Raw genomic sequence first — 14,401 nt, 5'->3', positions numbered from 1 at the left:
ATACAGCTGCAGCCTATCCCCTTTTCTGCCTTTTAGCTCTTACACACAAGAGAGATCTGCATCAAACTGCATCTCACAGGACACACTAAAGAATCTCCTTAGAGAAGATACAGGCAGTGTAAGTCAGGGTAGGTGCTTAACTCTGCATCTCATTACTGTATAGAAACATCTACTATCACAGCTCTCCTTGTTTCTTGGAGATGGCAGACATTTTATCTTCAGCAGAATTCTATCAATGTGGAAATGAACAGAGGAAAAAGGTGGGGATGAGTTTGAGAGCCGCCAGAAGGGATCTGATAGGTGATGATGTAATCCTGTAAATCACAGGAAGTCAGCAACACAGGACAAACTGACATGCTGTCTATACGTTAGAGCATATCATTTTTTGGTTCTCAGATGGGTATTACATGACCCAGGTGCAGTAATGAAATGTATGGATGTAGCTGAGATGGGATGAAACCAATTACACTGCAGGAACTCTGTTGAAGAGTTAAATTTATATCAGAAAAAAAAACTTCTAGGAAATGTTCCTTTAATTCAACTTTCTTCTTGTTACCTCTTTAACAAACCACTGACAGAAGGCAGGGGAGATCCATTCCCGAGCATGGATTCCACAATCAAGAAAGATTCCCTTCTTGGCAGATATTTGATTCCCAATCTTTTTAGGATAGAAAAAAAAATAAGATTATTGTGGCATAAAGCAAATAGAGAGTTTATCGATTTTATAAAAATAGGCTTTTCTTCCTCCAAAAACAATTCCTTTCCATATGTCCCAAAAGGGTTATAGATAGGTGTCTTTTGGGGGCAGTTCCCCCCCTTTGCTGAGCTGGCATCTTTTCTTAAGGTGTTTTCAGAGTAAGACAAACCTTTCTATCATATGAATCAAATAAATCAACAATTCAAACATTGAAATTTGTAATGTTTTGAGCCTTTTTTAAAAATAGTTCTGTACAGTGACTATTTTTATAGGGAGCGCTAAAAACCTGCAACTTAAAAGGTTTATTAGTAGTAAAATTTAATTACCAAGGTTTGACTACCTCTATTACATCTGATATACGAGGTTATTTTAAAATACAGTGGTTCCTCAACATTCGATGGTAATCCGTTCCAAACGACCCATTGCTTGTTGAAACCATCGCATGTTGAGGGATCCGTGCAATGTAAAGTATAGGACAATGGTCTACAACCTGCGGACCTCCAGATATTGCAAAACTACAACACCCAGCATGCCCGGACAGCCGTTGTACTCACCTGTCCCTGCCGCTCCGGACCGTCACCGCTCGTCACCGCTGCCCGGGCTAGTCGCTGTCCATTGCTGCCACCGCGTCCCCGAGGTGTCCCCGATGCTCCGGTAAAGCCTCTGCTTCCCCGGCATCCACGCTCTCCGTTGCCGCCATCACGTCGCTACGCACGCCCCTCCTATTGGATGACGGGACGGTGTGCACAGCGACGTGATGACGTCGATGGAGAGCGCCGACGATGCAGAGGATCCCGAAGAGGACGCGCCGGAGCGACCCGAGGATAGGTGAGTGACCATCACTGGAGCTCACGGGGCATCATAAACGGCTATCCGGCAGCAGATGAAGCAGTCAGCGCTGCCGGATAGCCGTTTATGCGATGGCCCCGACATAAAAAAGCATCGTATGTTGATGCTGCCTTCAACATGCGATGGCCTCTGAGAGGCCATCGCATGTTGAAATTATCGTATGTCGAGAAATATACTGTATGCATCCAAAGCCATATTCATAGTATAAAAGTATTTTTATAGTATAAATAATAAATATTAGGACATCTGTACCTTAATAACAAGCATAGGACGCCCTTCATATGTTTCTCCAATCTGTACTATGGAGGCCAGTTTTGGGTATTTTAGTGAAACGGAATAAGCCCACACAGCAATCTAATGAAATGATGAAAAATGTATATTATTGTATGTCTGAATTAGATGACTAATCCTGCAGGTTGTAAATATTTCTGACCTCTTTCCACTCACGATAGCGATTAAAGCCCTTCTTGTATTTACTTCTTTTGGTAAACTGATTTTCAATAGCTTCTTGTAAGTCATGAAAAACTACCCTAATGGGGGATATAACAAATTATAATGGAACATAACAATGTATGTAAAAATATAGGCATTTATTTTAGTGTCAGCTTATAACAAAATCAATGGTACTGTGTCAGATCTGTCATATAGTGACAACCGAGACAATTATAGAGTCCAGAATACAGCAATTCTGTGGCAAATCCTTTAGTATGTCAGATACAGAGTCAATGAATTCAAATGGCAATGGAAATACCCTACTGACATTAAGGTCTGTTGTTGTTCCATTAAGGTTTCTGTCATTTTGATGAGAAGAATGGCATTGCATGTTGTACTTTTCTTGATATTAAAAATGAAGAAACCCCTCTTAAAGGAAACCTGACATCCCTTTCATGTTGCCTGAACCACAAGTCATCAGTGTGGTCCCTGGTCTCCCTTCCTAGATAGCACTGATTGATATATATCTCCCTATACAAGAAGAGGTCTATAATTTATGGCTGGTGGGGTGGAGAGAAGCTGCCAGGGACAACCTCAGGCAGCATGAAGATAATAACAGGTTCCCTGTAAACGAGTATCCATCTCGGTCGTTTATGAAATATTTCAATAAATGTCTTATAGATTTATTACCACCTCTGGGACTGGCTCCTATCTTGACATGCATGGCCCACTCACCCCCTGCTTGCAGCCATCAAAGATGGTCAGGAAACCTAAAAAACTTCTATAGAGGTCAATGAGGGTTGTGCAAACTGTACTGTACCACACCACTACAATGTTTCCTTAATCAGTCATTTTTTTAATTACTTTAGATAAGGTCCCAGAGGTGAGAACTGTATATTGTGGATATGCTATATATGTCCAAATGGGGAAAAAAAATAAGACCATTGTTAACAGAGTGTGAAAAATCACATCAGACATTGAATGTCTGATCCTCCCAATCAATGGTTGCAAAAGTCCATAGTCCAACATGTCCCTCTCAGGACAAGGGGTGGACCCACAAACCTGTTAGTCAGTTCTATTCTGGCCTTTGCCTGAGCAACATCTCCCAGTCCTGCTCTTGCTGGGTTGTCCAGTCAGTCAGCAAAGTGCATTTATTCTCAAAATGTTGCTATTGCTAGAAACACATACCACAAAAAGTCAACCTGTGAAGATTTAGTAGGTCAGTTTTTGTAACTTGAACTGTAACTGAGAACATCTGAGAACATATTCAACTATCAACATTTATCTGCATTAGTTACACATGCTAAGAAGCACCTCAGAGATTGCTACCTTCAGTAAAGCTGCAACATAAATATTAAAGGGGTATTCCAGGATTTTTTTTATTTGACTATGCTACAGGGGCTGTAAAGTTAGTGTAGTTCATAATATAGTGTCTGTAACTGTATGTGACGGTTTTCTCACAATTCTTCTGTGATTTTGACTCCAATATTTATTTTTAACAGCATACAAAATGACTGTTGTCTCAGATTTTTCCCATGTTGCAATGCGCCTGATTCACTAGTCAGCTGATGACAGGCAGCCTGTCTGCTTCAATGGGTGGAGGGATCGCTTGGTGGGAGAGAGATCAATCTACAATTAATGCAACAGCTGTAGGCACCCTAATTGAAAACCACAGGTCTTTTGAATGGATGCAGCTAATTTATGTTTCAACGAGTGGGGTGACTGATGTGTGGGAGGGAGGAAAATTGAATTATGGGAATTGTGGGCAAAAAAGAAAACACAAACAGGAAATACCAGTTCACAAAAAGCTAGCCACAGTGTTATGGTAATTTCATAACATAGCCATTTAGCCCCAGTGGCCAAGCAGCTACACTGCTGCCCGACCAAGCCCCTGGCTCTGGGCCACTCCACCCCACAGATAAAGCATCACAGAAACAATGGCCGCCACAGGGAACCACACCAGTGTGAAACCTACCACGTAATCACTGCCAGAGGGCTGGGAGAATGTAAGGAGGAAACCCATATGCAGTCTCCTGCTAATTAAAAACACCTGGGCCGAATGGGTGGAGTGGAGTGCTGGCCATGGAAGGAAGGAGAGACTACAAATCTACAGCAGTAATAGAGAAACACAACCGCACATCCACCATTTGTATTTTGATCTACTTGCTTCTCAGCATAATTTCAAAACCAACAGGTTATTAGTATACATTTTGATCAAAAAGTACAAGCCCACTCGCCATGTCAAGGCCACATAGTCATAGTGGGTCCCTAACCTAACACTGGCGTAACACTGGGCGGCGACCACTGCCTCCGAGACACCAAGCCCACCGGGGGAACAACCCAGAGGCAAGTAGACCAAAATGCAAATTGTGAATGTGCGGCTGTGTTTCTTTTTCTCTATTTTTGCTTTACATTATATTATAACTTACGCACGCAGTGATACTTTTTTATTTATCTTTTATGGGAAAATAAGGGTAATTAAATTTTTTATTAGGGGAGGGAGTTTTATATAATTTTATAAACTTTTTTTATAAACTTTTTTTTAAACACTTTTTAAAGGGGTATTCCAGAATTTTTTTTTATTTGACTATGCTACAGGGGCTGTAAAGTTAGTGTTGTTCATAATATAGTGTCTGTACCTGTGTGTGAAGGTTTTCTCACAATTCTTCTGTGCTTTTCACTCTAATATTTATTTTCAACAGCATACAAAATGACTGTTGTCTCAGATTTTTCCCAGGTTGCAGTGCGGCTGAGACCTGACTCACTAGTCAGCTGATGACAGGCAGCCTGTCTGCTTCAATGGGTGGAGTGATCGTTCGTGGGAGAGAGATCAATCTGCAACTAATGCAACAGCTGTAGGCACCCTGATTGAAAACCACAGGTCTTTGGAATGGATGCAGCTCATTTATGTTTCAATGGGTAGGGTGGCTGATGTGTGGGAGGGAGGAAAATGAAATTGTGGGATTTGTAGTCAAAAAAAGAAAAGTCAAACAGGAAACACCAGTTCACAAAAAGCTAGCCACAGTGTTATGGTAATCTCACAATATAGCCTTTTAGCCCCAAGACAAGCACAGATCCTTTCTAAGCATGTCCATTACTGCCTGCCAGGTACATACTTAAATCACCTTATGGTGGATAACCCCTTTAAGTCCCCAAAGGGGACTTTGAAATACAGTCATTAAATTGCATTTACTGTATAATGCTATGCCTATGGCATAGAATTATACAGTGTGTTCGATGATCCACTGATATAGTCTGGCTAAGCAAGACTACATCAGTGAATAGGTGATCGGCAGCAGGAGGCAGGTAAGGGGACCCTCCTTCGCTTTTTTAGCATATGAAACCCCTGCGATCACGTTGCAGGGGTTCCGTGAGCCTCTCTGAGCTACTGGATATTTTTTAGTTTCACTTTAGATGCATTGATCACAGCATCTAAAGGGTTGATAACAGGCAGTGGCGGGATCGCCGCAGCCTGTCATTAACAGTGAGTGTCTGGCTACTGATAGTAGCCAACACTCACTGTTCTGAAGCTTGCTTTAAAGCCGCTTAAGGACTCAGGGCATACAGGTAACTACCAGGACGCACAGGCGTACCTGTATGCCCTTTGTCCTTAACAGGTTAAATTTAAACTCTGGACAAAACGGTCATGTTGTTATTACTGTTGCAGGGCCTGACAACTTGTTTGGAGCAGGGATACTCTTTTTTTATTTTTTAATGTCTCTGTCATGCATTTCCTCTACATGCCATGCCATAGAATAATATGCAAAGCAGCTGCCTGACACCACCTTTTGGAGGTAGCTAATCAGTATCCAACTCTTTTTAGAAGCCTTAGAACATGACTAGGTATTTAGTGAACCAAGCCAGACTCTCCACAGAAGGCAAAGTTACCCACCAATATAGTTACATAGTTACATAGTTAGTACAGTCGAAAAAAGACATATGTCCATCAAGTTCAACCAGGGAATTAAGGGGTAGGGGTGTGGCGCGATATTGGGGAAGGGATGAGATTTTATATTTCTTCATAAACATTAATGTTATTTTGTTCCAGGAATGTATCTAATCCTGTTTTAAAGCTGTTAATTGTTCCTGCTGTGACCAGTTCCTGAGGTAGACCGTTCCATAAATTCACAGTCCTCACGGTAAAGAAGGCGTGTCGCCCCTTGAGACTAAACTTTTTCTTCTCCAGACGGAGGGAGTGCCCCCTAGTCCTTTGGGGGGGGGGGGGGGGTTTAACCTGGAACAGTTTTTTTCCATATTTTTTGTATGGGCCATTAATATACTTATATACGTTTATCATATCTCCCCTTAAACGTCTCTTCTCAAGACTAAACAATTGTAACTCCTTTAATCGCTCCTCATAGCTAAGATGTTCCATGCCCCATATTAGTTTAGTCTCTGTTTAGTTTTAGTTTAGTCTCTGCACCCTTTCCAACTCCGCAGTGTCCCTTTTATGGGCAGGTGCCCAAAACTGAACAGCATATTCCAGGTGAGGCCGTACCAATGCTTTATAAAGGGGGAGTATTATGTCCCTGTCCCTTGAGTCCATGCCTCTTTTGATACATGACAATATCCTGCCGGCTTTGGAAGCAGCAGCCTGACATTGCATGCTATTCTGTAGTCTGTGATCTACAAGTACACCCAGATCCTTCTCTACCAGTGACTCTGCCAGTTTAATCCCCCCTAAGACATACGATGCATGCAGGTTATTAGTACCCAGATGCATAACTTTACATTTATCCACATTGAACCTCATTTGCCAAGTGGATGCCCAGACACTTAGTCTATCCAAGTCATCTTGTAACTTATGCACATCCTCTATAGACTGTACTGTGCTACAAAGCTTGGTGTCATCTGCAAAGATAGAAACAGAGCTGTTAATGCCATCCTCTATATCATTGATAAATAAATTAAACAACAGCGGTCCCAGTACTGAACCTTGGGGTACACCACTAATAACCGGGGACCAATCAGAGTACGAATCATTGACCACCACTCTCTGGATACGATCCATGAGCCAGTGTTCAATCCAGTTACAAACTAAAATTTCCAAACCCAAAGACCTTAACTTACCTGTCAGACATCTAAGAGGGACAGTATCAAACGCTTTAGCAAAATCCAGAAACACTATATCCACAGCCATTCCTCTGTCAAGGCTTCTACTCACCTCTTCATAAAAGCAAATTAGATTGGTTTGACAACTTCTATCCTTAGTAAACCCATGCTGGCTATCACTTATAATACAATTATCCCCTATGTATTCCTGTATGTAATCCCTTATAAGTCCTTCAAACAATTTACCCACAATGCACGTTAAACTTACCGGTCTATAGTTTCCTGGGGAAGACCTAGAGCCCTTTTTGAAGATTGGCACCACATTCGCCTTGCGCCAGTCCCTTGGCACAATACCAGACACCAGAGAATCTCTAAATATCATGAACAGGGGTACAGATATTACTGAACTTACCTCTCTAAGAACTCTTGGGTGCAATCCATCTGGCCCTGGAGATTTGCTTACATTTATATCACTTAACTTACCTAGTACCATCTCTACATTAAGCCAGTTCAGTACATTACATGATGTGTTACCAGCACTGACCTGGCCAATGTCAGCTCCTTCTTCCATAGTGTATACAGAACTAAAGAACCCATTCAGTAGCTCCGCCTTCTCTTGATTGCCTGTGACAACCTCCCCATTATCATTATTAAGGGGTCCTACATGCTCTGTCCTTGTTTTTTTTGCATTTATATATCTAAAAAAATATTTAGGATTAGTTTTGCTTTCTTTGGCCACCTGTCTCTCATTTTGAATTTTTGCTGTTTTTATTAAATTTTTACAGATTTTATTAAGCTCCTTGTACTGTTTAAATGTTATAGCTGACCGTTGCAAAACAGCCCAGGTCCACAGGGCCAGAGTATCTGCGGGGTCCCAGTTGCTGTCAGCAACCAGGACCCGCGGCTAATACCGGACATCGCTGATCGGGGTGATGTCCGGTATTACCCTTTAGACAGGACAGCCGGAGGTGTCTTACCTTGCTCCCGGCTCTCCGATCGGCGTTTGATTGCTCCAAGCCTGAAATCCAGGCTTGAGCAATCAAGTGCAGAAAACACTGATCAATGCATTCCTATGGCAATGCATTGAACAGTGTAAGAGATCAGTACATGCAGTGTTATAGCCATTAGAGGGGGCTATAACACTGCATAAAAAAAGTTTTAAAAAAAAGTTACTAAATGCAATTTAACCCTTGCCTAATAAATATTTTTTTAAGTGTGTAAATAAAAATTAAAACAAACATATGTGGTATTGCCACATGCGTAAATGTCTGAACCATAAAAATATATTGTTAATTAAACCGCATGGTCAATGGCGTACACGCAAAAAAATTCAAAAGTCCAAATAGCGTATTTTTGGTCACTTTTTATACCATAAAAAATGAATAAAAAGCGATTAAAAAGTCCAATCAAAACAAAAATGGTACCGATAAAAACTTCATATCATGGCGCAAAAAAAAAATGAGTCCTCATACCGCCCCATTCGTGAAAAAATAAAAAAGTTATAGGGGTCAGAAGATGACAATTTAAAACATAAATTTTCCTGCATGTAGTTATGATTTTTTTCCCAGAAGTACGACAAAATCAAACCTATATAAGTAGGGAATCATTTTAATGGTATGAACCTACAGAATAAACATAACGTGTCATTTTTACCAAAAAATATACTGCATAGAAACGGAAGCCTCCAAAAGTTACAAAACGGCATATTTTCTTCAATTTTGACGCACAATGTTATTTTTTTCAGATGCGCCGTAGATTTTTGGGTGCAAAATTGAAAGGGTTATGATTTTTAAAATGTAAAGAGGAAAAAACGAAAGTGAAAAAAATGAAAAAAGGTTGGTCCTTAAGGGGTTAACTGCAGCACTCTAATGTAGTGTAAAAAGCATTACCTCCATCTTTATATCATGCAACATTTCAGCTGCCCAGTTGCAGCCTTTTTTAATGCTTGAAAAAGGCTGCAATTGGGCTGCTGAAACATTGTTTGATGTAAAAAATGGAATAAACGCTGACTTCTCTTTTTTTTTCAATATTAGACTGCTGCAGTTAATCTGTTTATTTACAATTAGTCATCACATCACAAAGATATAGGAGGAAATTTATCAAAGCCTGTGCAGAGGTGCAGTTGCCCATAGAAACCAATCAGATCGCTTTTTTCATTTTTCATCCCATTCATGTTATATGGCTTCTTAAAGGAGTTTGAATCCGACTTGAAGGGAAAGTTTCTTTGAAAATGTAGCATGAGCCATGTCTTTTTCCTAGAATTCTCAGTAGCGCACGAATGGCCTATAAATCTTCAAACGCCTTTATGACGCTCTACTCAAGAAGCAAAATTACCCCTGTGGCCCCATGAACTAGACACAACACAATTTTTTTATTTATACCTGGAATGGTTCTTTACGGAAAAGCATTAGAGTTCACTATAATTGTAAACAGGGTGTAATTATTGTTAGATTTTTGTGGGCCAGTCTTAGGTAGGAATCCCCTTGTAGTTACCTAAATACTAAGTAGCCTGCAAACTGTCTATAAGAAGCTAAAATAGTTTGTATGTCTCCCACTTAGGAGAGCTAGGATGGGTTACACTTCTCTGCAAGCTTTAGGCTATGTGCACACGCAATATTTTGGCCCTCATTTTGGTCAATATTTTTGACACTTCACGCTTCCACTTGTGCTGGCCATGAGCGCATATTCCTGTTCTCTCCTGCTGGAATTCGCATTGTGGGATGCACCTGCAAGTGAATCCCAGCCCATCACTTACCTAAGTCCTCCTCTGTCTCTTCCTCTGCCTCTCAGCTCCGGTGCGTGTGTCCCCAGCTCTTAGGGCACGCGCGCCGGAGCTCTGAAATTTAAAGGGCCAGTACGCCCATAATTATGTGTAACACCTGACACTAGTCTATATAGCCCCTGCACCTCCCACTCTTCCCTGCCGGATCTTCAGTGCCATTTGCCTGATATTAAACGTACCCTTTGTCTGTTGTCTAGCCCATGTTCTGACCCTTCTGCTACTTTATTGACTGCACCTTTGCCACCTGCCCTGACCTTCTGCTAAGTCCGACTTCGTCTCAGCCACGTCCTACAGTACTTCACCTCGCCCAGCTACCTGTATGGTCGATCGAGTCGTATCGGGGGTAGGGACCTGGGTGTCGCCTGCCGCAGCAAGCCCATGCTGCCTTGCGGAGGGCTCTGGTGAAGACCAGCAGCACCTTAGACTCCGCTCCCCGATACGGTCCGAGTCATCAGCCACACAGCCATTCCAGAAATGGAATCAACACAGAGAGAAAACTAGAAAGGAGAGATTTAAATCCTATCGATTGCATCCCCTCCTGCTTCCCCCCGATTTTGGCAAGAAATAAAGGACAAAATGAATACTACAGTACGGTGTATGCACATGGCCTAACAAAATGAAGGTAGTACTCACTTTTGAGCCCCCGGATTTGCAGTGCATATAATATACTTCAGAATACACAAATAACCAGACCACGTTGTGTTAAACAAAGGGGAAATGCAGGCAATGTAAGTTTAGCAGCATACAGAATTGTGAACATGTAAACGTTTAGTACAGTAAGAATAAAGCAGCTTGTACGAATTACCAGCTCCGCTCACCACCTTTTGTGAAATCCGTATCACCTGTGCACAGACGTGCCCTTCCAGCCTTCTGCCAGGTACTGATATACAAAGAGAAAGTATCGTCCAGCACTCGGGATGCGGTAAAAGAAGTTTTGCTTTTTTCAAGGATCGTCAGACAATGGTCACAAACAGAGAGAAAGCGTCTGACGCGTTTCGCACTTGTGTGCTTAATCGTAGACTAGCTTTGCAACATTACACACAAGTTAAAATACATGTGAAGAGGGTGACATGACCCAGTTGCTTCATTTATCAGATACAAGGCAAAGTGAAAAACCAGTAAATCCAAATGGAGTGGAAGTGGTCTCTGTGTCCAAGCGGGTGGTTCCTCAGTTGTAATATCTACGGTGTCAAGTTTTCCAAAATATAACAGGTTATGGAATGGATTGTTCCCAGCCTCATACTATTCGGTATTCTCTTACACTGGGTTTGAATCAATCCGAAGGATGGTAGAAGTAGTAGTAAGAATAAAAAAGTTTATATGCAACTTATACATGCAAATAAGTAAAAGGGGATACTCCACTTTAGTAACTGACAAATGACAAAGCTATTATTATTATTATTACCTAAATGTTCAAAGGTAATCTCCTGGCTATATATCTTTGCCATGAAACACAGAAAAGGTAGAAGCACAATGTTCATCATTTCATAGATGTAATATATTTCCTACCTGTACTTGATTCCTTTTTCTTCTAGAAGGTTCTCAATCTCTTTAGATTGTTGAGCATCAGCATGGAAATAAATGTTGGTTTTTGGGGTCAGATTATGAAAATATTTGGGTTTCCAGAAGTCAAGCTGTAAAAGTTAACAGAGCAGTAAATTTATGGATTTTCCTGTAAGTATAATTGATAGAAACTTACATTACTTCGAATTACATTCTATAAATCTTAATGGGCATTCACTATTGTAAACCCCATCCAAATGGATGTGACTGATATAGAAAATTCTGCTGACTGATCTGCTGTGTAAATCTTAAAGGGGTAGTCCAGTGGTGAAAAACTTATCCCCTAACCTAAGGTAAGGGGATAAGTTTGAGATCGCGGGAGGTCCGACCGCTGGGGCCCCCTGCGATCTCTCTGTACGGGGGCCAGGCTCTCCGGCTAGATAGCGGGTGTCGACCCCCGCACGAAGCGGCGGCCGACACGCCCCCTCAATACATCTCTATGGCAGAGCCGGAGATTGCCGAAGGCAGCGCTTCGGCTCTGCCATAGAGTTGTATTGAGGGGGTGTGTCAGCCGCCGCTTCGTGCGAAGGTCGACACGCCCCCTTCCCGCGGGCTGTCGGGGCCCCGTACAGGAGATCGCAGGGGGCCCCAGCGGTCGGATCCCCCGCGATCTGCAACTTATCCCCTATCCTTAGGTTAGGGGATAAGTTGTTCACCACTGGGTCACTACTGGACTACTCCTTTAAGAATGAATTTTATTTCTATCATGACAATACTGTATTAAATACTTGTATTCTCACAGAAATAATTATTTCATGGGCTCATTTTCTTGAGTCTCTGTGTCATGCTCTGTTATTGGTACTGAAAATGCATTACTTAATTGAGTGTAATTCAAGAATTAAAGACACACATTTTTGCATTTACATTTTAATGTAGCCTTTTCCATATCAATTGTACTACTTAATCACATCACTCATTTTGTCACAATATCTACGACAAAGCAAAAAAAATAAAAAAAAATAATAAAATTGTGGGGAAAAATGTGAAGAAAAAAAAAACATGACATTTTTTAAACTATGGGGGATTTCATTTCTGCACAGTGCACACTACAGTAAAGCTAGTTTTTTCTGCAGTTTTTGATGTGCATCCAGCTGAAAGTATGAGTCCTTTCTCATTCCATTTAAATACATGTCTGTCTTTGTCTCAAAAACTGCAGTAGCAGTTTTCCAAAAAATGCCAGAATAAAACCAAGCTTTAAAATGCTGTTTTCTTTTTTTTTCTTCTGAAGGTTCTGAAGATTACAATGATTAAATTTACTAAAGATTAAAATTACTATTTTACAACTAAAACAATAATACGTTTTTGGAAGAAGATGAGTATGCTTAACATTGTCCCCTTCTGACCCCTACAACACTTTTATTCTTCTGTATATTGGGCTGTATACACCATGATCTGTAATTTTTATCGGTACCACTTTTGTTTAGATTGTTACTTTTTGATTCATTTTTATAAATTTTTTTCTGGTATATGAAGTGACCTAAAATTCTGGTATTTTTTATCGTTTAGCCACTAATCTGTTTCATTGCATTATTTGATAAAAAAAAGGGGTGATTTAAACCTTTATTAGGGGCAGGGGCTTATTCACATTTATTATAAATGTTTTAAATATTTTATTAACTAATATTTAGTCCTCATAGGGGACTATTTCATGCACTCTTCCAATTGCAAACACTGTCCAGTGCTATGCCATATAGGCTGCTAAGTCTGCCTATATACTCAGAGTGCTGGTCAAATGGCACTGAGACAGGTAAGGACCCCCTGGTCATCATCCCAGTTGATTGGAACCCCACAACTGCAGGTCCCAATTGCCGGAACATGTATTTGGACAGTTTTATTTTGGCATAAGCAGTGAGTCCTGGCAGTTAAACTTAGACAGTCTTTGATAGCAAAAGTTATAAGGTCCATTATTCACTTTTTTTTGGGCTACTTCAGAAATATATTTAATATCAAAGCAACATTTTCAAGCATCTATAGTGTAATGCACCCATTGCTGCATCTGAACCAAATGAATGCTAGAAGAGAATTGGTTAGCATACATTTGACAACGTTTTCCAACATAATATCTGTTTTGCTGTATATCGATGGGCTGCTACTTTTCAATAGACTTTATATTGTATAGGAGAGGAAAGGGCAGCTATCTAAAGTGTGCGGCCACCTTAGCAGTGCTACCCACTCTGGCACGTGCAGTATATCCAATCCATGCATTGCATGACTGACCATTTCTTTCAGTCTCATGTTTATAATACATTTCACCTGCAAAGGCTGCTGCAGTTGAACTGTGTGGCTGTTCTCTGCCACATACAAAACCCTATAGACCCTGGTAGATAGGGGGGCCCTGTTACAGATTTTGCATTAGGATCCAAGTGCACCAAGGTATGCCCTCTGGACGGCTATGTACATTTTTACCAATATCATATTTCATTCTGCTATCCTCAGGACTGAAATCTACACAACCTGATGAATACAGCATCACCAAACAACTCACCTTCATCGTGGTGTCCAAGTATTTTATGAATTGCACCTCATCATTACTTTTAGGAGTAACATGGAAAAGTTTCTCACTGCAGAAGAACGAATGTAAATTACAAACAGAAATACGAAAGATTGGTCATTCAGTGAAAAATTTCACCATGCATAGAAAAGAACAGTACTTATCAAACCGCCGACCATGTGGAACGCTGAGACTGACCGCAACAGAACACAAAAGTAGGAACAGCTTCATATTGCTTGCAGGTCTTTTCTTACTTCTTTCTTATATCTCTTTTTATAACATTACATGTGATCACTATCTGATCATCTTCCGTTATTCTAATTTTATTACTAGATAACACTTCAATCATCGTACACTGCCTCTGAAGTACAAACAAGATCTCTCCAATCTGAAACAAAAGAGACTGACACAAAGTTTGCTCCTTCAGTGTTTTTAGAACATTTAGTCAGATGAATCTATAGTTTATTGAAATACAATTAGAAGCATTTCATAAAATTTAGACTTTTATTGACAACTACCGCATTTTTCGCCATAC

At 40.7% G+C, this 14,401-nt stretch overlaps 1 protein-coding gene across 1 annotated transcript in view; it reads right to left on the bottom strand.

Moving 5' to 3' along the window:
• LOC130360984 (mast cell carboxypeptidase A-like) overlaps positions 1-14,097 on the bottom strand; it is a 29,245-nt gene extending 15,148 nt beyond the window's left edge. Inside the window, exons 1-6 of the mRNA XM_056563546.1 lie at positions 14,027-14,097; positions 13,861-13,936; positions 11,322-11,446; positions 1,980-2,076; positions 1,799-1,900; positions 557-658 (exon numbers count right to left, since the gene is read on the bottom strand). Of these exons, the coding sequence (XP_056419521.1) occupies positions 557-658; positions 1,799-1,900; positions 1,980-2,076; positions 11,322-11,446; positions 13,861-13,936; positions 14,027-14,097 (573 nt within the window). The remainder of the gene's footprint in view (positions 1-556; positions 659-1,798; positions 1,901-1,979; positions 2,077-11,321; positions 11,447-13,860; positions 13,937-14,026) is intronic.
• Positions 14,098-14,401: the final 304 nt, after the last annotated feature.

This window comes from Hyla sarda, chromosome 3 (genome assembly GCF_029499605.1).
Source record: "Hyla sarda isolate aHylSar1 chromosome 3, aHylSar1.hap1, whole genome shotgun sequence".
Lineage (NCBI taxonomy): Eukaryota > Metazoa > Chordata > Amphibia > Anura > Hylidae > Hyla > Hyla sarda.
This window is presented reverse-complemented; position numbering and strand designations above follow the sequence as displayed.